At 34.9% G+C, this 26,889-nt stretch overlaps 1 protein-coding gene across 1 annotated transcript; it reads left to right on the top strand.

Moving 5' to 3' along the window:
• Positions 1–247: 247 nt before the first annotated feature.
• On the top strand, positions 248–25,447 carry C3H13orf42 (chromosome 3 C13orf42 homolog). The gene is made up of 4 exons (XM_051990718.1): positions 248–664; positions 21,587–21,734; positions 23,675–23,915; positions 25,273–25,447. The coding sequence occupies exons 1-4, from the start codon at positions 248–250 to the stop codon at positions 25,445–25,447; spliced, it is 981 nt and encodes a 326-aa protein (XP_051846678.1).
• Positions 25,448–26,889: the final 1,442 nt, after the last annotated feature.

Below are 26,889 nucleotides of genomic sequence, written 5' to 3'. Positions count from 1 at the left end.
CTTATTGGGCACTGCTTTGTGCTTTCAGATTGTTTATACTGTCATTAGTTATTAAATATAAATATTTCATGTCTGGCACGTGCTCCAGCCAACGACTTGACAAAGTTTTTATATGCTGAGACTCATGAGGCTTTCTACTTTCTGGTAAAAGGCAGAAGGTATGGAAGTTGATCACCTTGCCCCAGTTTAGACAAAGTGGCTGAAGGGGAGACGTCTAGGAGTCACCAAGAGAGGGAAGCAGCACACCATGTTTAGAAAGATTCATTCCATCTTTCACTCCAATACCCAGAGAAAGTCCCTGACTGATGAAAGCCCATATTATGATGGAACCAGCTCAACTGTAAGACTTATCCGCAGTAGCTCTGTGTATGTAGTAGGAGGCAATGGGGAGAAATTCAGTGAGTCCTTAAAAAAATACAAAAGTACCACCAGTATCGATACCAGCATGTATTACCAGCAGAATGAAGAGGATCAAGCATGGACGTACTGCCGGACTCAGGACTGCTTACAATACTTACAGGAGCTGTTAGCCTTGAGGAAAAAATATCTCAACAGCCTCAATGAACTGAAGGCTAGTCGCAGCCATGGCATTTCTTCAACTTCTTCCAAATCTTCCAAGGGAGGAAAAAAACCTTTTGCCCCATTACTTCTTAAGGAACATAAGGTAAGCACAATTGCATCATCATGGTAGGTAGATAAGACTCTTTCCAATTATCTAGCATAATTTTCTCTAGTATTATTCATTTTCTCTACTTACTTAATTTCTAAATACTTGTCAATTATTCCTCAGAACATCTCCTTTCCTTTTCCCCTACCTAAGGAATCAAGGTTACAATCATCGTTATTTTTAAATACTGGAGAAGCAAAACTGATAACTGCATTTACATAATATTTGACATTCATATGAGAAATAAAAATTCAGATAAAATCAGACAGATATTTGTCATGATACAACCAAGGTAGAGTATTAAATTCAGCCCTTTTCTTTAATTCAGATGTTTTGATAGTATTTTCATGGACACTAAGATAGTGACTCACATAGCATTCCAGAGTCAGTATAGAAAGGAGAGAGAATTCAAGTTTAGAATATATCAATAATTGTTAGGGTGCCTTGAATTTATCCACTTTTCTGTTTTGTTAAAGATGTCCTTCATAAACTTTGTTTTTTTGCTCTTACAAAATTCTTGATAGGTAGTGCAGGTATTATTATCCCCATTTTATGAGCATATAGAGAATAAAAAAGATTCTAGATTACATGGCTTCTATTGTATCACCTCTTTCAGCAATTATATATTCAATTTTGTAGACTTGAAACTGATCATATATGTGGATTTGAATACTATTATTATATATTATTTTGCATTTTCATTTCTTTCATCCCAGTGATTAAACTAAAAACCACTCTGGGGCAATTCTTGTATTTTCTAGTTTGTGTGTAATCCCCTACAATATTGTACACACAGTGAACACTTAATGAATGTTGAATAGCTGATTGACTGACTGCCAAAACTCAGGTGTTGTGGGTAAGTCTGACTAATTTAAACTGTCTGTATTTAGATCCAAAGATGAACAGTTCAATAAATGATTTGAAGACTCTGAAAAGAGGCCATTAGGTCCTTTGGCACTTGTACAAGAAAGAGGATGACTTTCTGTATTCTCCTGGGATGCCATATTTGCTCTAGCATTATAGCTGTACCATGTTATAATGGAAAAAATCCACTTTGGAATCTAAGGACCATCATACTTCTGGGGCTAACTTTGTAACATTGGGAAATTTACTTAATTTCATTGAATTTCATTCAAAGTATTCTCCTTTGTAAAGTGGTAGGATTGGACTATACAGACTCAGAAACCTATTTTGGCTCCCGAGCTATGATCCAACAATCTTCTTTCCAGAAAAAAATGATTGGTATTGTCAATGATGATAAATATCAATATATTGCCCAGAATGAATTCCCTTCTTCCTTTTTCTCTCATTCTTCTGTCCCTTTGAAGGGAAATAGATAGGAGTAGGGGCCATGGTGAGGGTATACAAATATGGCCATATACACGAACATCTGGGGAATGGAGTGAACTTTGGAAATTTTGGAAGTTCTCCAGAAATGATCTCCCTTTCCTCCATATCAGTTGTCTGTTGAGAAGCAGCTTTTAGGGACCAAAGATTGCAGAGGAGGTAGTTTGTGCTTCATGATATTCCTTGTAGGACCTTTTTAGATAATGAACTTCTGGAGATCAGAAAAAAAAAGTCATTATTTAATTATTTTGTTCCAAGTTTGTAACACAATGTCTTGCATGTAGCAATAGATGTTTAATAAATGTTTGTTGAACTGAATTATGTTAACTGCTTAGGAGTAGCAGCTACTTGTCTCATTTTCTTTTCTGGATTGTAAACTATTTGGTATTGGACCCTATCTTACTCATCATTAAGTCATGCATTATGCCAAGTTTAGATCTTTGCAAATAGTAGGGGACCAATAAATTTTGAATCAGGATTAATTTGGTTGAGTGCATTATTTTACCACTGTTCTTTTCAAGATTCATTAGTGGATTCTGTTACTTAGTGTTCTATGGGGAAAACTGTCAATGACCTGAGGTGCTTGGTCTATAATTATTTTAGAAAGGATTTCTGAATGAGTAAATCAAGGTCACAGATTCTGAGGAGGAATTTCCTGCCTGTTTAAGATTCAATACCATTTAATTAAAATATTTATTAAGAATGAACTGTGTTGAGAACACTGGGTGAGATAAAAAACTTGATTAAGATACAATCCCTTCCCTCGTGGAACTTACAATCAACTTATACAAATAATTACAATACAAAATAATGCATGGATGAGTACATTGTAAAGGATAAACAATATGGTAATAGTTCTCTTGGAACATTTGACACTGGCATCCCTCAGTGTTTCAGGGAGAATAATAACATGCAGTTGTTATGGAAACTGTACACCTGCATATTTTGCCAAAATTTTTATTTGATGTCTGTTCAATTTTACGACAAAAAGTATATTTAAATGTGCACATAGCAATGCCAACTTATCAAATTTATTTTTCTTTCTGATTCTTAGGATTCTCTACATATCTACATATAGTTGCACATATACTATACTCCTTTTCTGGGTGTGGTATTTGACTGGAAAACACATTTTAAAAAAATTATGGCACTTTAGTCCTGATTTTTTTTTATATGGCATTACTCCATTTTGTACTTTTCTTATTTCTACACATTCTGAGTTTTTGTAGCATTGCATGGAGAATCACCTTCATGTTGGTGTGCCATGTTCTCCCTCACTCTAACTCCAAACCATCTATTCCTTAACAGTTGAACATTTAGACTATTTCCAGTTTTTCCACTATTGCAAATAATATAGTTTTTTAAAAAGTTTTTTTTTCTTTTAAGGTTATTTCCTTGGGGGGCAGCCATATTCACAATATTAGGATCACTGGGGCAATTGCATATTTTGTAAAATGGCTGGTGACTTGTAAACAAATGGACAAAAGCGACTTTATGAACAATTCAGTATATGTTATACCAAATATTATTACTTTAATTTTTTGCATTTGGCTGAGGAGAAAGGGTTTCAGTTTAGGGGTTCAATGTTTCAATGTAATTCAGTTAAACAAACATTAATTAAGTATTCACTATGAACCAAGCACTGGACATAAGACATCAGATATAAAAAAGATTAAAAAATGAAAAGTTTCTTGTTTTCAAAAAATTTATAGTCTTGTGACTTGGACATGTAAATATAATTTTTAAAAAGCTATCTTAAGACTCAAGCTGAATCTGAAAGGAAGGTAAGGGTTCTGAATAATGCAGATGAGGAGAGAATGCATTCAAAGCAGAGGTAATGATGACCTTTGAAAATGTATGAGAATAGGATGCCAGGAATGGAAAAGGAGTAGTATTTAGTATGAAGTCATCTGAAAACATATTGAAATCATCTCAGAGTAATAATTCATTAATGAATTTCTAAATTCTCTAATTAAATAATTAAACTTTCAGGATCCCTAAGAAAATGGACCTTTAAATCAATAGGTCACAATTCAGGGAATGAATTAGTAGAGTTCTGAAACAAGAAGGAAGGAAGGAAGGAAGGAAGGAAGGGAGGGAGGGAGGAACGGCGGGAAAGAGGAAAAGAGGGAAGGAGGAAGGAGAGAAAAAAGGGAAGGAAGAAAGGAAGGAAGGAAGAGAAAAAAGAGAAAGGGAAGGAGAAAGAAAGGGAAAGAGGGAAGAAGGCAAGAAGGAAGGAAGAAATTAGATATTTATTAGGGATCAGTTAAGTGTCAGTCACTTTGCTAAGAGCCTTACAAATATATCATTTGATCCTTACAACAACCCTGAGAGATAGGTACTATTATTTCACATTATTTACATTATATAAAATATTACATATTTTACAATTTTACAATTGAGGAAACTGAGGCAAACAGGTAAAGTGACTTACTTAAGATCACATAGCTGATAAGTGTCTAAGACTGAATCTAAATTCTAGATTTTCTGTCTCCACCTTTAGTGCTCTATTCATTGTTCCATATAACTGCACTTGTCTTAGCAAGGGATATTGCTAAGATATCTGAGGGTTTTAAAGGTATTGATTTCTTGAAAAAAGGGGGTGAGGATTACCACAAAGAAACTAAATGAGAACTTGAGGTAAATTCTATTCATTCATTCATTCATTTTTTACAGTTTTCCTTACAGCCCTACTTCTCTCCCTTTCTTCCTCTCTCTGTTTTCCTCCCTCCTCTTTCCTCCCTCTTTTCCTTTCTCCACATCTGCCTCTTTCCCTGCCTCCCTTCTCTCTCCTTTCTTTCCCCCCTCCCTCCCTTCCTTTTCCTCCCTCTCTCCCTTCCTCCCTCACTTCCTCCCTCTCTCCCTCCCCTCTCTCTCTCTTCCCTCCCTTCCTTCATTCCATCCCTTCCTCCCTCCTTCTCTCCTTTTTCTCCCTTCTTCCCTCTTTCCCTCCTTCCCTCTTTCCCTCCCTTCCTTTATCCCTCCCTCCCTACGCTTCCTCCTCTCCCTTCCCTCCTTCTCTCCTTTCCTTCCCTCTCTTCCTCCCTTTCCCCCTCTCTCTTGTCCCTCCCTCCTTTCCTCCTTCCCTTCCTCCCTCCCTCCCTCCCTCCCTTCCTTCCTTCCCTCAAAATTCCTTATTTTAAATGATATAGTCCAAGTGGCCATCTGCTATGGCTCATACCATGTTGCATATGAGAAATGAGGAATGACAAGGCTTCATCTACCTTACTGATGGATTAATGTATCATTGATATTTTTTGCTTTTATGTCATGATAATTTTTAAGCATTCCTCTCACCACTCACCCACCAACAAACCAAAGAAAAATAAACTAAGGAAAATTCGATCAGCACAGACTTTGGTGATGTCATTTACAATATTTCAAACCCCTCTTTAAGTAAACAGAGGGATATTCTTTCTAATCTCTTCTTTGGAAACAAGATAGCTCACCATAATTACACATGGCTAATTTTCATTTTATTTCTGTTTATCTTTATGTTATTTTTGTCATTGGGCATATATCATTTTCTGGGTTCTGTTAACTTCATTCTGCTTCAATTCAGACAGATCTTCCCATGTCTTTTGGAATTTCTCATATTTGTCATTTCTTCTTTTGCAATAATATTTCAATACATTCATATATCACAATTTTTTAGCCATTCCCACAACCAATGGGTACCCACTTTATTACTATTGCTTTAATAACCAAGGAATTCCTGCCATGAATGTTTTGTTTCAGACTCTTTAAACTTAATTTGTTTAGCTAGCATGATTCCATTCTTTGCCTTTCTCTCATGTGATTGAGTCGATGAGCAATATTTTTTCTTAAAGTTTACTACATGCAAATCATAAAGATGGATACTGTGGGATAGTTCTGTACGCAGGCCACTCCACTTATCCAAGGAATATACAGTAGAATCATTAGCATTTACCTTATGGTCATTTCAGCAGTTACACCATTGTTCCTCTTCCTTCTCTTTATTTTTGCTTCTGGGGAACCAAATTACAGCACTGATAACTGACATCATCTCCCCTTTTTCTGGGAAAAAAATCTGATTAAATTGTTGAAGGGAGTGAGAAGATTTTTTTCTTCCTTTCTATTTCTTGAAGATATATGACAAGCATCTTTCTCTCCATCAATTCATTACTTCTTTTAAAACATCTTTTTCAGAAAGCTTTCCCTGATTATTTCTATCCAATTTTGATTAATTCTCTGACTCCTCATAGTCCTTGTATTTACATTTATAATGTTTGGCATGTGTTGATTGGAAAATATTTTAAAGTTATGATGTATTCCCAACTAGATCATCCAGAACCCCTCTGATAGGGAATATTCATATAGAGGGTATCCCAAAAGCTTTTAATTTCAAGCTATTAAATATTTAAACTACACTAAGACTTTTGGGAAACTGTATATACTTCAATATTTAACAAATTCTTGATTTTATCATTGTGAGTTTTTCTTCTAACCATGAAGATTATAATATATCCTAGATATCTGTTCATCTTTGTTTTGCCCAAATTTCATAAACATATTTTTGTGTATATATACACATGCATGTATACATATATACACACATATCTATAGGATATGTATATGTGTCTACCTACTATAGATGTACAAACCATATAGTTGACCATATAGTGTATGTGTATATATTTTATATGTGCATACACACATAGAGACATATAGTATATGCATAATCTATAATTTTTATATGTGTAGTGTGTAGTATACTCTATTATATATAGATATATAGAGAGATATACATATATTATACATTCGCACATAAACCTATAGCTTATAGGTATATACATGTATATTACAATATTTGACTATATACTGCCATATATAGTATATATCACATGTTTTTATTCAATCATTTGAGTTTGGTTTGACTCTTAGTGATGTCATTTGGAGTTTTCTTGGTAAAGAAAGTAGACAGGTTTAACATTTCTTTCTTCAGCTCCTTTTATAGATGAAGAAACTGAAGTAAACAGGGTTGAGTGATTTGCCCAGGATCACACAACTTTTAAGTTCCTGAGACTGGATTTGAACTCAGAACATGAGTCTTCCTGACTCTATGCCCAGAATTGCACTATCTAGCTGCCCTTTATATACCATGTTATCAAAACGTTTTAAGTTGTGGGTTATAATTCCATATGACATCACATAAATATACACGGGAGTTGTGAAAAATTGCTAACAGTAAAAGATCTCTGAATGCTCTACATCCTGCAGTAGCAAATATTCTGTCAAGATTTAATTCTTTATGTAAAAATAGACAAGCACATCCATCTCACTAGTATGCACATTTGCTTTTATCTTTAATAATGGTAAAATTATATATATATATATTATATACATATGTATATATACACCAAAAAACTGTTTTAAAATAAATTTATTTATGATTTATTATTGATAAATGTTTGATTTGTATAGCTATTTTATATACCCGTGTAAGGAGTCACAAATGGAAAAAAGTTTAAGAAGCCCTAACATATATGAAATGTATTACATATAGTATAATATATGGTATATATGTGGCTAGTACACACATACACATACATGCTACAGGTGTGTTTATATGTATGTATGTGTATTTTTGTTTTTGATCCATGTTTATGAGTTCATTGGTAAAGAATATTCTTGGTCTGCAAGTTCCTTCAACTGATGCAACTCGTCAATTTATCAGCAACTCATTTCATAAAAGCTCAACTGGGAAGATATTTGAGAGTTAATTGACTTGTTTGGGGTCAGCTATTACAGGAAGAGAAGTAGGACTTGGAACACAGCTCTTTATAATTTGACTCAGTGATTTTTTATGAAAGACAATTTGAAAATGATGAGAAAAACATGAAAATAAAAGCATGAGGAGCAGCAAGATGGTACAATAGACATAGCATTCGCCCTGGGGTCAGGAAGACTCTAGTCTCAGTCTCTTGAGAATTAGTAGCTGTTGACCTTAGGCAAGTCCTTAACCTCAATTGCCTCAAAAAAAAAAAGGAAGAAAAGAAAAATTATGGGCTTATATATTTAAAAAAATGTTTTATCAGGTAAGTAATGAGGTTAGGTAGTAGAATTTAAGGAATCACAAAGAAATACCACAATGAGCCTTTTGCAAACATTCAGAACAATGCAGAGTGGTAGCAGAAAAAGCTCAAGGATGAAATTAGAAGGCTGAAATTGTCATGTGTAAGAAGTCACTGTCCCTCTGGCTTCAGTTTCCTTACTTGTAAAATGAGGCAATTATTTAGATTTTTTTGTTTGTTTTAAAATTTTAAATAGTATTTGATTTTTTCCTAATTATATATATTGTTTTCAACATTTATTTTTGTAAGATTTTGAGTTCCATTTTTTTCTTTCTTCCTTCCTTATCTCCCTCTTCCCCTGTACAGTAAGCAATCTGATATAGTATATATATATATATATATATATATATATATATATATATATATATATATATATATATATGTCATGTTGTGAAAGAAAAAGCAGAACAAAATGGAAAAACCTTTAGTAAAAAAAGCAAACAAAGAGGTGAAAATAGTATGTTTCAATCTACATTTAGTCTCTATAGTTCTATCTTTGGATGTGGATAGCATTATCTATTCTAAGTCTATTGGAATTGCATTGGATTACTGCATTGCTGTCAAGAGTCAAGTCTTGATTATCATATTAAGTTGATTATCATATAATCTTGCTGTTACTTTATGCAATGTTATCCTGGTTCTGTTCATTTCACTCAGCATCAATTCATATAAGCCTTTCCAAGTTTTTCTGAAATCAGCTTGCTCATCATTTCCTATAGAACAATAGTATTCCCTTATATTAACATACCATAATTTATTCAGCTGTTCTCCAATTGATGAGTATCCATTCTTTGCCACCATATAAAGAACTTCCACAAACATTTTTGTGTATGTGGGACCTTTCCCCCTTTCATGATTTCTTTTTTTTTTAATTTTAATTTTATTTTATTTAATAATAACTTTGTATTGACAGAATCCATGCCAGGGTAATTTTTTACAACATTATCCCTTGCACTCACTTATGTTTCTTTTTTTCCCCTCCCTCCCTCCAACCCCCCCCCCCCATGATTTCTTTTGAATATAGAACCCATTATGATACTGCTCTTCCTTATTTAAAAATATTTATTTTTAATGCACATTGCTTTATGAATTATGTTGGGAGAGAAAAATCAGAGCAGAAGGAAAAAACCATGGGAGAGATAAAAAAATAAAAGAAAAAGAAGTGAACATTGCTGCATTGTTTCTGTTTATGCAAAACCTTTTTAAATTTGATGTAATCAAAGTCATTTATTTTGCATTTCTTAATGTTCTTTATTTCTTGTTTAGTCATGAATTCCTCCTTTCTTCAAAGACATTATAGGTAAACTATCTCTTGCTTTCCTAATTTGCATATAATGTCACTCTTTATGTTTAAATTATAAACCCATTTTTGACTTTATCTTATTATAGAGTGTGAGATGTTTTCTATGCCTAGTTTCTGCCATACTATTTTCTGATTTTCCCAGCAATTCTTGTCAAATAATGTGTTCTTACCTCAAAAATGAGTTTATCAAACAATAGATTACTATAGTCACTGACTGTGTCTTGTGTGCCTAACCTATTCCACTGATTTATATACGACTCTATTTCTTAGTCAGTATACAGATGGTTTTGATGATTCCTGCTTTATAATACAGTCTTATGTCTGGTACTGCTAGTCTACCTTCCTTTGCATTTTTTTTCCCATAAATTCCCTTGATATTTTAGACCTTTTGTTCTTTCAGATGAATTCTGTTATTATTTTTTCTAGTTTTTTAAAATAGTTTTTGGCAGTTTGAGTGGCATGAAGGTAGTTGTTTACACAGGGATGCCTCTAGTCTTTTGTAGCTCTAAACCTGATCTTGTAGATGCATTAAATGCCCCCTGTGAGGTATATCTGGTGGTCTGACTAAAGTTTTTTCATCACCTTGAAGAAGGGAAGATCCCAGAGTTCTGAGCTTCAAAGAGCAAACTTAGGAAAAGAATATAAAACAGTCCAATAGAAATCTGGTCAAGAAACCCAGTGGGCTTTGCTTTGGAAGCTGCATACTATTACATGTGTGAAAAGAAATAATTTAAATACAGACCCATGGAGGGGGGTTGGATGAAAGCTTGAAAGGGGCAATTTTGAAAACTGCTGAGGGCTGAGTGTGAACAGCAAATTGGACAAGAGTCTGTAATGTGATATGGCAGGAAAAAAGTCTATTCTATTTAGAGCTGCCTGTAGGGTTGCACAAAAGTGTCATTGCGTCATGGAACACAGTCCCTTTGCTCAATGTGACACTAATAAGTCTGCTGATGGAATTCAGGTTTCTGGGTTTAATGAAGAGATAAACCTGTAGCAACGGTCCAGATAAGAGGGAAAAATGCCCAAGAGAAAAGGCAAGATTGATTGAGAAGCAATGTCTTGGATGGACACTGGAAACTCCCCATAGTGGTTTGGTTCTAAAGGTGAATTCAATATAGGTTAATCCTGCCTTGGATCTCATCCATCTAGAGGAGTTTAGTTACTGAAGCACCTTGACAACTTCTGTATAAGAGAGATCTGTTATATAATGACAGGAATCCTGAAAAAGGCATTGAAAGACCTAAATTTTCAGCCTACTAGAATGTTAAATTCTAGCTGTATGTCATTCAAACTCCTGGCCTTTCTTGACCATTTGCTCTTGGCTAAGTTTTCTCTTTCTGTGCCTCAGTTTCTTTCTTTGTATATAACCCATTTATTGAAATACTAAAACAGTAGGCTCATATGTTCAGTCTTAGAGAATAATCTCTCAAATCCTATATCTCTTTTTGGCTAACATAGCTAGGATATAATTAGTATCTAAGTTCCCAGGGATGCAGACATAAACATTTTCCAGATTTCATATAACCTTCAAAGTAAAATATCATGTATGTTATATAATATTTTACTCTGAAAGTTGATGAATAGGGCAATCTTTATTACACCATAGTAAATTCCAAAAATAAAGTATCAAGATCTAAAAATAGATGCCATAGAGTAGAATAGTTCTTTAACTATGTGGCCACAGAAAAATTCTAAGGGAACCAAAGTTCAGGTTATATACAGGAACACTGGATATGTATGAAACATCCTTCCCAGGCCTTAACAACAACAACAACAATAACAATAACAGTTAACATTTACATAGCACCTACTGTGTGCTAGATACTATGCTAAGCACTTTACAAATATTATCTCGAGATCCTCACCCCAAAGGTGAGAGACAGGGAATATTATTATTCTCATTTTACAATAGAAGATAGATAGTCAGACAATGATTAAGTGATTTGCCCAAGATCACACAGCTATCTGAGTATCCATATCTGAGAATGAATTTGAACTCATTTTTATTCTTGCAGTCATTGGATCCAAGGGTCTTGACTCTAGGGCCATTTTTTATTGTGCAAACAGAACAAAGCACCTCCTCCTTCCTTTCTGTCCCCAAAAGGGTTAGCCCAGTTTTAGTAGTGTAATAGTTTAAAAGTGCACCAAAAATTAATAGTTAAACCTAAATTTTAATTTTATTTGTGTTGGATTAAAACTAATCATTTTAAGCTAGTTAAACTGCACTAAGCATTCCATTAGGACAAGTTCACAAACTTTTAGCTCTGAGGCCCCTCAAGTTCTGAATTGGCCCATTACTCTTTGTTTCCAGGTTCCACACTTGTTCTGGTCTCTATCTCTCTCTGTTACTTTACCCTTCAATGTCACTTCACTCTCATCATCTCTTTTCCCTGAAAATGTTCTTCTTTATCCCAGTAAGAACAAAGAAAAAAGCATTCTTTTCTCTCTACTTGACATTATGAAGACTTTGTTACATGTTTCTTTGATGGTGGTCTGATATAAGTTAGAAGGAATCCCAAAACTAATAGGCACAAAGGTGCAAAGGAATAGGCTAGCAGAGGGGATAGTTGTGGGGTGAAAAAGCTGAACACTTACTTAGGACATGTCAGAAGGAAGAGACTATTTATTCTATTCTTTACAGTCAGCCAACTTTGGAAGCAAATGAACAATCCACATATAGACACTAAATATCCAGGGTTCAACATTTTTTCCCCTTTAAATAGTTTTGATTATGAATTAGAAATTTACCAATAAACATGAACATTTCCATGCACAAAAGTACAGAAAATAGTGATTATATAAGAAATCTCAAATCCATGCATTATTCCTTTTAATATAATAATGCCACATGGTACTGTCAACATTACTCTGTTTATATGTTTCCCATCTTCTCAAATATTTCTCTGCTTTCCATGTGTTTTTATAGTATTCCCTTTAATGCATCATGATCATAACCTCTTCATTATTATTTATTCCTCCATGCCACCCCTCTCCACCCCACCATATGAAGTTCTTCCTTGTAACAAAGAAGAATAGTCAAGCAAAATTTGTTTGGGTTGTCATAGTCATGACTGGAAAGTTCAGCTTTGAATGCAACTAGGTGAGACTTAGAAAGCTTAAAGACACAACCTAGAGTTACTGTCTTGGATGTGGAAAATGATGTGCTTTGAATAACATAATTCTCTGATTTGATATTTCATCACTGAACTGGATAATGAATAGAATTCCTGAAAGCTAGATGGGGAGTACATTAGACTTGGGAGGCAGACCTATACTGAAGTCAACTGGGAATGGTCAGGAAAGAGAAATATAAGGATTTGGAAGACCTGAATTAAATCTCAACTCCAATAAAGAACACCCAAATGGTCTTAGCAAGTCATTTCAACTCTCTGCAAAATGGGAACAACGTATTCATAATACCCCCCATACTAAATACATAAAATAAAAATATATACTAATTACATAAATACAGATTTATTTTGAAATTCAGATGAATGCACAATATGTGTGTATATGGACATATGAATACATATACAAATTATATATATGTATATGCATACACAATACATGTTATTGCTTGATAGTTTTTTAATTATGTCTGACTCTTCATGACCCCATTTGGAATTTTCTAGGCATTAAAGTGGTTTGCCACATCCTTCTCCAGTTTATGTTACAAATGGACAAACAAGGTTAAATATCTTGCTCAGGATCATACATCCAGTGCCTGAGAATTTGAACCATGGTCCTCCTGATTCCAGGGCTGGCACTCTAACCACAGTGTTTCTAAGCTGACCTGAGATTATGTAAGAGAAGTGGGTTTTTTTAAATAACTTAAAGATATTATAATTATAGGATTTGTAGCTAGAAGGCTCCTTAAAGAGCTTCTAATCCAATGCTTTCAATTTACAAATAAGGAAAACTGAGTCCCAGAGAAAGGAGTTGATTTTGCCCATTGTCCCAAAACTAATAAACAGCAGACTCAGGATTCATCCTAAGTCTTCTGACTCCCAGATCCTGTGTTCTTGCTTTCCTAGTGCAATTGTCTTATTATTGTAATTACAACCAGCATTTATACAGTGCTTTAAACTTTGCAGTGTTTTCCATACACTATTTCATTTGCATCTCATGATTAATCAAAATTATGTGTGATTAAAAAAATATAGCCATTCCCACTTTAGAGGTGGGGAAACGGAGACTGTGAGGAGGCAAAGTCAAACACCTAATAAGCAGGATTACAACACAAGTCTTTTTGCATCCATGTTCAACACTATCCAATGCCACCAAAATGCCTCTAGTAGAGGGAGACATCCTGCTATGGATGCTATACTTTCAATGACTAATAAATTGGTTGAACTTAATGCATTTGGCCAAGAAGGGTAAGAAATATGACCAGCTTACAAGAAGAGATCTTTCTATGGGAAGGACTGATCTCTAAAGTTTTGGTCCCTAGGTATTCAGATTGGAGAAGCACAAATAATGTTCAGTTAATGGTGTATTATTGCCCATTTTTCACTTTTTTCAGTCACAATCAGGATTCAAATGGTCTTCCAAAAATGAATTTTATTATGATAAAGGGATGAATAGCATATCAGAGGTTTCTGACAAAGGCCCAGAAAAGCAGTCTGTTTGAGGTCCGCTCATGAGTTTACTTGTCGAAGTGTCCAGGTGTGGCTGGAGCAGTACCAGGTACATAGTACGAAGGAAGAAGAAGCTGAAGCTTCTCCTGAGATTTCCTGAAACCTACAGGTTTAGAGTCAATGAGTTTTGAAAGCCAGTAAAAAGTTCCTATGTTTGGAACAAAAGACTTGGCTGCAGTTTTGAGATCAGGCTGGCAAACTTTTGAGAGCACCAAGGATGCTGCAAAATAAGTTGTAAATCCCAGCTGAGATGTGAAGGTGGAACAATGATCCAATCATGATTTATTTTAGTCATAAATTTACATGCAAAGAAAGATATCTCCTCAGGGATAGTTCCAGATGACTTGCAAAAGATTTATAAGAATCCAGAGAAATACAAGGCATCTAGATGGTGCAATGAATAGAATCCTGAAGTCAGGAGAAGCTAAGTTCAAATCCAGCCTCAGACACTTAACACTTACTTATTAGCTGTGTGATCTTGGACAAGTCATACTGACTCCCACAAAACAAGAATCCAGAGAAACAATAGTAACTTCTGCCCATTGGTGTAAATAGTCAATGTTTCATTTTTTTTTTTTGTGGAGTCTTCTAAAAGTAAGAGATAAATAGTTATTTAAATATTTAAATGCCCAATTTGGTTGAAACAAAGTAATATAGTCAGACTGCTTTGAGTTTAATTGCAATGTCAAACTTTCCAGTCATTTGAAAATGAATAGACCAAGTCAAGTGGAGGGTTAATTGGCAAACCACCCAGATGAAGGTAGCAGGGTTTCTATGAAACCCTGTTTCTGTGATCAAAAGACCTGGGTTCAAATGCAAATTTTGTGTTGCCTATTTGTGTGACATTGAGTAAGTCATTTAAACGCCCTAGCTACATTTCCATCATCAGTAAGGAGTTGGATTAGATCAATTCTGAAGTCTCTTCTAACTCAACTACTATAATAATGCTACCATTTATATAGAGCTTTAAGGTTGGCTAAATGCCTTATAAGCGCTTCATAATGATCTTCTGAGGATTTGTTATCCAGCCATTATTTAGTTGTGTCTGGCTCTTTGTGATCCCATTTGAAATTTTCTTGACTGAAATACTAATTTTCCATTTCCTGGAAACTGAGGCAAACAGGGGTTAAGTGACTTTTCCAATATCATACAGCTAAGTAAGTATCCAAGGTCAGATTTGAATTGAGGAAAGTGAGCCTTCTGATCCCAAGCTCTATCCACTGTACCACCCAGCTGCCCCCCTTCTGAGAGCTACTTCTAATTGTGATCCTATGGTGCAAAATGAATACTTTGGAGGCAAGAGTAATAACTCTGAGAGCTATCTTTTATATAGCACTTTGAGGTTTGTGGCATTTCCCTATGTTATCCCAATTAATCACTACAATTTTTTTTTTTTGGTTGTTGTTCTCAGAGGACCAAAATGTGGTGGGAAGTCTCTGATAAAGGACAACCCTTAACATGTGTTTAAAGATATCTCGATCAAAATAGAGAGGTGGTACAAAAGATATTGTATTGGATCCAGAGTCAGGAAGACCTGGATTCAAATCTTATTGGCTGTATGATCCTGGCCAAGTAATTGAAACATTTTTTGTCTCAGTTTTCTCATCTATAAAAATGGGGATAGCAATAGCCACTCATTCCCAGGTTAGTTGAAATGATTATGACATCATGATCACAATACAATGCTTATGACATCACCATAATCAATGCAATGGTTATGATGTCACCATGATCAATGTGATGGCTATGAAATCACCACAATCAATGTAATGATTATGAGATAGCACTGTAATCATTACAACAAACTTGGAAGAGAAAGGGTATTGTTATTCCCTTTTTATACATTAGTAAACTGAGACAGAGTGTTTCAATTACTTGCTCTGGGTCACACTGCCAGTTAAGTGTCAGAGGCAAGTTTTCTCTATCTTGATTGAGATATCTTTTTTAAGTACATATGTATCAGAGACTTTATAGAATTGCAAGAAATTACAGACAAATTACAAATAAGACCAGTCCTTATTTTCACTGTAGGGTCAGCCTAAGTAGTTCATATTTTGTTTCCTTCTGAATGCTTTATTCTTATAGACTTTTCTCTCTCTTAACTGAAACTGTAATATTTCAAAGTAATTAAAGCAAAAAAAAATTTTAGTATAAGAGCAAATATAAGGAATGAACAAATACAAAATCAGGAGATAGGTTTAGGGATTGGCAAATGTTTAACATCTGGCTTTGGGGGAACAGTAAAGTATGGATGACCCATTTAAAAATTTAATCCATATTATTTCCACTTTTTTCCATCTATGTTTCAAGTCTACTTGAGGCAATGTTCACAATAATAAATGAAGCTCTTGTTTGTATATTTTGCTGATTTCAGAAATGTAAATGTTCTTTCTCAATGAAAATTTAAGAGTTGGCTCTCACTGACAAGTTTGAGGTGGCTCCAGCACACCTTGCCTGTGGGTTAGTCTTGGCTCTGGCTCTTGGGCAAGTCATTAGTTTGTTTAAGGAGTCATATTGAGGTCCCCTTCTGGCTCTCAAGCTCTATAATCTATGATGTAAATTCAGAAACACAGTTATAATTGAATGCCAGATATAGCAAATGAGAACTAGACTTTGAATAGGTTTACTACTTAAAGCCACCACTGACTGTTAAAACCTGGAGTGTTTAGATGATTTTACTCCTCTCTCCCCATTTTCCAATAAAAATGTCTCAAAAGACTGTTATTCCTTAGCCAATACCAAATGGTTTTGGTGACTGCTGCTTTATAATATAATTTTAGATCAGGTACAGCTAGGCCAGAATGTGAACTATCTGCATTTTTGTTTTTCTTCCCGGATTATTTATACCTTCTGAATCCAATTCTCCCTACGCAACAAGAGAACTGTTCGGTTCTGCAAACATATATTGTATCTAAGATATACTGCAACATATCCAACATATAAAGGACTGCTTGCCATCTAGGGGAGGGGGTGGAGGGAGGGAGGGGAAAAAAATCGGAACAGAAATGAGTGTCAATATAATGTAATTATTAAATAAAAAAACTTAAATAAAAAAAAAAAAGAAAGAAAAAAAAAAAAAAGAAAAAAAAAAAAAAAAAAAAAAAAAAAAAAAAAAAAAGACTGTTATTCCTGTTTCATGATTCAATGAAACATGCTTAGGAAATGACCTGGTTGAGGAGGGAATCTATCCAACTTACCCCTTTTGTGTGAAATTGTGAGTAGATTTTTTTAAAACAAGTTTCAATTTACCTAAAGAGATTTAGATGCCTGTAAATATATTTTTAAAAGTATTTTCTTTATTTTCTTATGACAAAGGGAAATGATAAGTTGTGCTCCAAATCCAAGTGCATATTCTACAAATATAAAAGAAAAAATCAACCTATTTAAAATCATTCCATAGAAATACAAATTTCATATATTTGGACATGTGTGAAGGACAGAGCTTATAGAGAAGCTCTTATTTAGGAGATAGGAATTTATTTATTATTATTATTACTATTATTTCTGCCTTTTATTATAGCTTATCCATAATGCATGTGCTGTAACTTGTATGACATTAAGAGGTTAGGAGGTATAATAGAAAGAGTTCTAGTTCCAGAATCAAAAGACTTTGTTAGATTCTTGGATCTACTACAAACTGGACAACCATGAGCACTTCATTTGACTCCTAGTACATAAAGATAATACCAGCTACCTCAAGGGTTGATGTGATATAAGTTCTTTGTAAATTGTAAAGCAATATATAATTGTGTATTATCATTGGTGAGGTGCCTGGTGTTCCCCAAAGGTTGTCTGAGTTTAAGATCCTTTGTGGGAATGGGTAAATAAATAATCACTCAAAATTATAGCATCCCACTGAAACATTTCTTTTATTACCAGAGGGCCCATTAACTTAAACCAAAAGACTTTTTATTAAATAACATAGTAGTATCTTACAGGAAAGAGTCCTCTTCCCATTACCATAGAGGATATATTTTCCCACAGGTTATCATAAAACCAGAGGGAGAAGAACCATATTCCAGGGAAAAGCCAACAGTGTCCTCTGGGGGTCCCTATTGAATTAGGTCCTCTGCTGCTCTGTTCTTTTTTCCACATTGTTCTTTTCTAGATATCTCGATGTTTTCTATGACTAACTGCTACTTGAACTTTTCTCCCATTAGAGGAGAGTCTGATAGTTTTTGTATTGCATAGCAACAAGGCTATTTAGCTCTTTTGTGATTTCAGCTCCTGGCCAACTGCATCCAGCCAGCTGGCCAGAGGAACTTTTAGACTTGTAAGTTTGTTTTTCAAACTCCTTTTCCCCTCCTGCTGCTACTCCAACACTTTTTTTTCTTTTTTTTCTTGTTCAAGTAAGGCTAACCTTTCATTTTAAATCCTATCATACTTCTGGGTCACTAGGTTGGTCTTATTCCAGTCATCCCAGCAAGGGATGACAATGAAACTGCAAGGGAACTGGCATAAGCAGATTCTTTTCAATGCTTATAATGTCTCTGGGTACCAAGGAAAACAATTCAAGAGCTAGGCTAAAAAGGACTGGGAGGAGCTGGAGAAACTAGTGACTTTTGCCCTTAGCAACTAAAATTATTTTACTCCCCCATGGTGGTATTCTAATATTTTACTTCTTTCCTGAAAAGCCATTAAAACTCTTCTCTCTTTTTCTTTCTTCTGTTACCTCAACCAATTCAATAACAAGAACTCAAATTTATAGAATATTTGTCAGCATCAATGTCTTGAGAATAAGCTTAATTGAATTTGTAGAAGCTACTCACTAGGAAGCTGCCTATAAGATAATGACTTTTTCAGGCACAGTAGCTCATGATGTTTATAATAACTTAAACCTATATAATGCTTAAAGTCTACCAAGTGATTTGCATATATTATGTCATTTGACCTTGCAACAAGCCCACAAGGTAGGTACTACTATCATTCCCATTTTACAAATGAGAAAACCAAGGTTTAGCAAGATTAAATGACTTGTTGGTGAGTATACAATTAGAAAGTATCACAGGCAAGATCTGTCTTCAAGTTTTCTTGAACTATGTCCACCATTCCATTTACTACACAATTCTACAGTGTTGTTCAGTCATTTCTGAAACTTCATGAGCACTTTTAGAATATTTCTTGGCAAGGATGCTAAACAATTTGCCATTTCATTCTCCAGCTTATTTTACAGATGAGGAAACTGAGTTAAGTGACTTGCCCAGGATCACACTGCTAGTAATTGTCTGAGAATTGATTTGAACTTAGGAAAATGTCTTCCTGACTCCAGGTCCAGCACTCTGTCCTACATTATCTACCCCAATGCTTTACTACATCTTGTCTATTAAAGTGTGAAGGGATTTCATTCTGCATTAGTAAGAGGTTGCTCACATCAATAAAATCACAGATCACCTAAAATATGTTGAAATGTTATCTCCTACAAGGTACTTTTTGTATGTTATTTGATTTTTACAATAACATTTTAGATAGATAATACAAATATTATGCCAATTTCAGAGATTTGATCTTAAAGGTTAAAACTGCAGAATCAACTCAGAATTTTTTACTCCAAATCTAGCTCTAATATCATATGACTTCAATACTAACTTTGTAATGCTCTTTTTCCTAGCTACTTTTTGTTGTTGTTACTGTTGCAAAATGACTCCTTTCCTTTTTTTTTTTTTTTTTCAGTGATAACGGTTAACCTAGGTGGAATATAATGAGAGTCCATTTAAAACACCAAGGAAAACTTCCAACTTCCTTTATATCTGAAGGGGGAAAAGCCCAAGAGATACTGTAGACATTAGTCTAGGGGGACATGTATCAAGAATTGCCTAAAAGAGTATGCCATTTTTTCCCTCCATAGTATTTTATTTTTCCAAATACATGTAAAGACAGTTTTCAAAATTCCTTTTTGTAAAACTTTGTGTTCCAAATTTTCCCCTCCTTCATTTACCTCCTCCATCTCCAAGACAGCAATTAATGTAATATAGGTAAAATATGTGTGATCCTTGTAAACATATTTCTATATTTGTCATGCTATACAAGAAAAACCAGACCAAAAGGGGAAAAAACTATGATAAAGAAAGCAAACAAATAAAAAGTGTAAATACTATGCTTTGATCCACATTCAGTCTCCATAGTTCTCTCTCTGGATGAAGATGATATTTTCTATCCCAAGTATTGCAATTGGAAATATCTTGAATTGCTACAGTGTTGAGAAGAGCCAAGTCCAACACAGTTGATCATCATATAATCTTGTAAAACAGTATATATAAAAGAAATGACATCATTTAAAGACATAAACTGTCACTTTATTGAGGAGTCGTTATGCCAAGTGCCCAAGGGCAACTAAAACTGTTTATTAGGCAGGATTAGTAAATCACACACAAAGAAGATCAATGAAAATTCAAATGTGATAGTACATTACAAATCTTAAAGCCCTACAGGTGTGGCTCAGAGATATTATGGGTTTTGTTCAAGACCACCACAATAAAGCAAATATCAAAATAAAGTGAACCACATAAATTTTTTGGTTTCCCAATACATATAAAAGTTATATTTACACTATGTTATAGTTGGTTAAGTGTGCAAAAGTATTATGTCTAAAAATTGTACATATCTTAACAAAAATTGCTAAAAATACTAACCCTCATCTGTGCCTTTGGTGAATTTTAATTTTTGGCAGGTAGAGGATCTTGCTTTTATTTTTGTGGCTTTTGATTGATCAGAGTGGTGGTTGCTGAAAGTTGGGATGGTTGTGGCAATTTCTTAAAATATGAAAACAATGAAGTTTGCTACATTAGTTGACGCTTTTCATTTGAATACTTAGAGCTCATTGTAGTGTTATTAATTGGCTTAATTTCAATAACATAGTGTCTCAGGGAATAGGGAGGACTGAAGAGAAGGAAAGAGGCTGGGTTGGCAGGTCGATGGAGTAGTCAGAACATACAACATTTATCAGTTAAGTTTGCCCTCTTATATGTGTAGCTCATGATGCCCCAAACTAATTACAATTGTAACATCAAAGATTCCTGATTGTAGGTCATTATAATAGATATATTGAAAAATTATGAAATATCATGAAAATTACCAAAATGTGACACAGAGACATGCTGTGAGCACATGTGGTTGGAAATATGGTATTGATAGACTTTCTGGATGCAGATTTGCTACAAACCATCAAAAAAAAATCTAATATATATCAGGGGCAATAAATCAAAGAGAAATAAAAAAGTATGTCTATACATAAATACTAGCTATTATTGTTACCTAAAAGCTCTAGAGTATCTTTCTCATTCTTTTCTTGAGGCATAGGTATTCTTCAGTTAGTAGAATTGTAGTTCTATGATACCTGCCTTTACTCCAGCAAATGTTTATTGAAACAAATCCTTCAATTTAACTCCATTAATTTTCAAATAGAAGACTCAGTATTTGTTTCAGTTTGAGACTTATTGCTCAGTTGGGTAGCAATTCAAGTCAGCAAACATTTGTTTCTTAACATCTTGGATGATAGTGGCTCAGTGCCTTCTTATCTCTTACTGCTGTATTACAGAAAATAGCACCAAAGAAAGCCACACAATTGAATGCAGATGTAGTGGAAGCCATTGCTTTCTTCGATTCCATCATTGCTGAACTGGAGACAGAGAAATGTGCCCGAGCTCCTGTGGCTGAGCCCCCAAATGAAGATGTTGACTTTGATGGTAAATGCGCCAATGAAATGAAAAAGGAATTCTTCAAATAGGGTTCGGTTTAGGTCATAGCCTGATGCTGCCATTTCCCCATTTCCCTCTGGAGTAATGGGTATATATATTTATATATATATATATATATATTATATATATATATATATATATATATATATATATATATATATATGTATATTACACAGTTCCTGATACAGAATCAGTGCTTAATAAATTCTTGTTTATTAAATGACTCAATGTTGCCTGTATTTTCACAGTTTTATATCATTCATTCACTTGAATGAGAAGTAGTATATTACAGTGGAAAAGAACCATGCATTTGAAGATTTGAGAGCCTCATTTCAAATCCCAATTTTGCCACTTACTATTAAGTCATAATCTCTTTGAACCTCAGTTTCCTCATTTTTAAAATAAGAGTGAGAACTCAAACCATGAACCTATAGTATACACAGAAGGGAGGAAGGAAACAAGCATTTATTAAGCTCTACTATTCCAGGAATGGTCATAAACGAGCTACAAATATCTCATTTGATTCTCACTACAACCTCAGGAGGACAATGATATTATTATCCTCTTTCCACAAAGAATGGAGGTTAAATGACTTGCCCAAGATAAATACTCTCAAGTGTGTAGGGTCATATTTGAATTCAGGCCTTCAAGCCCAAAACTACTTACTGCTGCCACAGAAACAGTTCCCAAGTTCAGGTTAATGTCTGGTGAATCTGGATTTGAAAAGGGATTACCACCCCACTCCTCTCCCCTACCACCCAATCTCAGAAAAGATTGAGGGAATCTTTTCTCTCTCAGTAGGATATATTATTAGTTTTTTTCTAAGAGAAGAGAGTAGGTAAATTGAGCTCACATTAAAATTACTATTTACTTTTGAACACCTTTGAAATATGATTTATCAATGTGGTCTAAATAAATGGTTATTTTCATTTCTGTCTTTCCTGTTTTTATTCAATCTAGACCAATTTAGGGATATGGTAACATTTGGTGTAATTATTCCACAATTCTTGTGAAGTATATCCAGTGCCCAAAGTGAATTAAATTTTTTTTGTTGTTGTGTTCTTGCTGGTCTGACCTTCATGGCAATGTGGAGGATATTTTGATCACCAATGGATTCTGTAAAATATTCCTAAACAGTGCAACTTCCCTCGATTTTCTGAGGCTGAGATTTGAAGAAGAGTTTGCTATTTTTTAGAATTTGGTGGAAATATTTCTGAGAGACTTATACCTTTGTTATGATTCTTAAAAACTGGAAAAATGTGGGGTTTATTGAAAATTTAAAAAAAATTTTGGTTATGAACTTAACATTAATTAACAAATATTCCTAACACAAAAAAGAAAATTGTATCTGAAACTATGAACTTTTTAAAAAGATACATTAAGTTTAATTACGTTAACAGGCAGCTAGGTGGTAGAGTACAGGGCCTGGAGTCACAAAGACCTGAGTTCAAATCGACCTCAGACATTTACTAACTGGGTGATCCTGGGCAAGTGCCTTAATCCTGTTTGCCTGGAGAAAGGAAATTTACTGGAGAAGGAAATGGCAAACCATATCTTTGCCAAGAAAATCCCATTAACAATATTGGTATGCTATGGTCCATGGAGTCACAAAGAATAGGACATGACTGAACAACAAAATCACTTGTTTTTGTACCCTTTTGAATTTGTGTGTTTGTTCTATGTATTTTTTAATATTTATTTGACAGTCTATCCTTTTTTGGGACATCTTTGTTACCTTCCACCTACTCCCTCCTTCTCCCATAGAAGCAGTCCCCTTGTAACCAATAAATGGTATACATTTTTGTCCCCAAACAGGAAACATTTTAAACTTTTTAGCTATTTCCTTTATTGTCTTTCTGTATTTTTGTTGTGATTCACCTTTGCCAAGTTAGAATGCCATCTTGTAGACAATCTTCCCTTTCTTGCAGTGGCAACCAGCTCCCAGGAACACAGCTTGCACTCCAACTGGATCCTTCGAGCCCCTAGGAGACACTCTGAAGACATCACTTCTCATACGATTCGGATAGTGGAAAGTCATCTTCGGAAGAACATCGAGAGGAGGACCATCAGTACTCAAAGGAGGCTGGAGAGGCATCCCATTTATTTGCCCAAGGCAGTGGAGGGTGCTTTCAGTACCTTAAAATTTAAGCCTAGAGCCAGTGAAAAAGAGTAAGTACTTAAGAAAAAGACTTATTGTTCAATTCTGTATAATTCTTTTTGACTCTGGGGTTTTCTTGGCAAAGATACTGGAGTGGTTTGCCATTTCTTTCTCTAACTCATTTTACAGGTGAGGAAACTAAGGCAAACAGGGTTAAGTGACATGCTCAGGGTCACACAGCAAAGTAAGTATCTGATGACAAATTTGAACTTAGATTTTCCTGACTCCAGGCCCAGAATTCTATCCACTGAGCTAGAAACCCTAACATTACAACTAAGAATAATCTATGATCAATAATGAAAGACTTGGTTCTTCTCAGTAATTCAGTAATCCAAAGCAATCCTAATAGATTTTGGACAGAAAATGCCTTCTACATCCAGAAAAAGAACTATGGAAACTGAATGTAAATCAACTCATGCTATGTTCACTTCTTTTTTCTTTTCTCTTCCACGGTTTTTCCCTTTTGTTCTAATTTTTCTCTCCCTTGATTCATAAAGCAATGCATATTAAAATAAATAAATTTAAGCTTGGAAAAAATAAATAAAATAAATTCCTCTAATTTCCTTAAAAAAACAGAATAGTCTATGTTCCTACTGTTTTTATGCTTTTCAGAGTATTTTTTTCACAATCAGCTTGAGAGGTAAGGAATGGGAGTTTGTTTTTTTAATCTAGACTTGTGATTTCAGCAGTATTAGGAACTCCCAGTGTGGAAGTTGCCTCCAACAAAGCAGATCAATAACTTTTCAGTAAGATATACTTTTAGAAAAATATAAGACCTCTCAATCAGAAGTTCCCTATGAGTAAAATCACAGATTCCATCATATATATAGTTTCAGTGAGCTTCCTCTGCCACTGAGAGGTTAAATACTACCTTCGTGGTCATAGAACTCATATGTGTCAGAGGCAAGACTTGAACCCAGCTAGCTCTTTAACCACTCTAGATAAATATTATCCTATTTTCTCTAAATGAAGAAACTAAGTCTCAGAAGGAAGTCGTTACTTGTCGTCAGAAACAGAGGTTGAGCTGAAATTTTATATATGCTTTCTCCTCTTCAACTCCAGTGATTTTTCAATTGGAGAGCATGCTATCTCTCTAAGCAGCAGCATCTCTAATTGCTTTTCCTTCCTTTTTAAGTAACAGCCGGAGATCTAGCTAGAATCCTCTAACAGAGTTCCTTCTTCCCCCATCACCATAATTCCTCCCTTTCCTTGACAACAATGTCTCCTCATTGGGAAAGTCCAATATTTGGTAAATGATCGTTATATTCCCAGGAAATGTTGAAAGTCAAAGATTTCTTGGGGTCTGTGGTGATAGAAGGTGGTCCCAGTTCAGGGTTAACTACCTTCTTTCTGCTTCCTTCCTTCCAGCCTGGGAACCTCCAAGCAGATTCTCTTCAGTCTAACATGTGAAGAACCTGAATGGGAAACAGAATTTTTCTCCCTGGAGTCAATGGCTGCAGCAAGAGAAGAAAATTATGAAATAGAGGTCCCCTCTCGACAGTGGTTCCCTTCAGAGCATCCTTGGCAACAGACTATGTACTAAGAAAAGTTTTTGCTTTTTCCCCCCTGACCTTTATTTAATTGCTCCCTCAGCTGTGCTCCGGGAGAAGCAACTTGATGCTCAACTCAGCTCAGTGTGTTTGGCACTTTAAGAATAAAATATATATTTCTTTAAAAAAAATACCCCCTTCCCCCCCAAAAAAAAAAATGGTCTGGGATAGAGTCCCATCTACAGCATCCTGTTTTCTCTTTCCAAGGCTTTGTGCCCTTGTTGCCAAAAAGACCTGCTTATACTTCCCCTGAGTTTTTTGATGGATTGTATAATGAATGCATGGCTTTTGTGGAAGACCATTTCTAGCACCTGGTTTCCCTGGGGGCAGGTTGGATGCATCTTAGACCAGAGATTTCTCCAGTCACATTCTGTAAGACTGGCTGTTCTCATTCATTGTTTGCTAGACTGATCGTTTTGCTCTTGTTCTGCCTAATGATCTAAGGCATCGTGTGTCCAAATGATTATTAACAACAGTGCCTTAGGCTAGGACAAAGTGCAGAGAAAGAAATCTTCCGTGAAAAAAGGATTCAATTCTGGTCTTCCAAGCAAGTTTGCTAAGCGTTACCCACCCCTTCCTACTGTCTCTTTCCAGAAAGACCCTTATCATGTGTCCTGAGGGATTTTCTTTTTTCCATAAATCCCTCAGGTCAGAGAGGAAATTTTTAGGATGTAGTTTTCCCTCATACTTGATCTTCTACTACATTTTCTCCTTTATCCTAGCAAGAGTTTAAAGGAACAGGGACCCCTTCCTTTTCTTTGGTTGCTCCAAAGAAGGAGTCTGGGCAAATTGTTTCGAGATTAGAATAACCATGCTTCTATTTTGTACAAGAGGGTAATCTCATTATACAACTGCTATCCACCCTCCAGTCCTCACTGATCCATTTTATCAATACTTGGGGAGAGGAGAATCAGTAAGAAGAGAGATTAATTTCCTTTTCCCCATCTCCTCCAAATCAATAAATCCATGGATGTATGCAGGTACCTTAAAACTCCCATCAACCACAGGGAAGGGGAGGAATTCTGCGTTTTAATTGCCTTTACCTCAGAGAGGACTGGACATGATAGTAAGGCCTATTTCTCTTTCCTTTATTTTTGCACTAGACATTGGGGTGAGAGATGGGGCAGAAAGCCTTCTTTTAATCTCCCTTACTGCTTTAATGTCCCAACTGATCCTTAGGGAGTTCTGACCACAGAAGTATATTCCTTTGGACTTCCACAGGGTCCTAAAGGTAGCATTAACTTAGGCAGGGTTTAGTTTTGCTTTTTAAAGTTTTCATTTTAGTGAATTTGAATGTATAATCCTAAACACCTTTCACTCTTTTAAGCACAAATCTACTTTCCATTCTATTACCTTTTTGTTTTGTTTATTCCATTTTCAAGGAAAAAATTCTTGGAACTGTTTTTAATCTTCTCTCTCTCTCTCTCTCTCTCTC

Source organism: Antechinus flavipes, chromosome 3, assembly GCF_016432865.1.
Source record: "Antechinus flavipes isolate AdamAnt ecotype Samford, QLD, Australia chromosome 3, AdamAnt_v2, whole genome shotgun sequence".
Lineage (NCBI taxonomy): Eukaryota > Metazoa > Chordata > Mammalia > Dasyuromorphia > Dasyuridae > Antechinus > Antechinus flavipes.
This window is presented reverse-complemented; position numbering and strand designations above follow the sequence as displayed.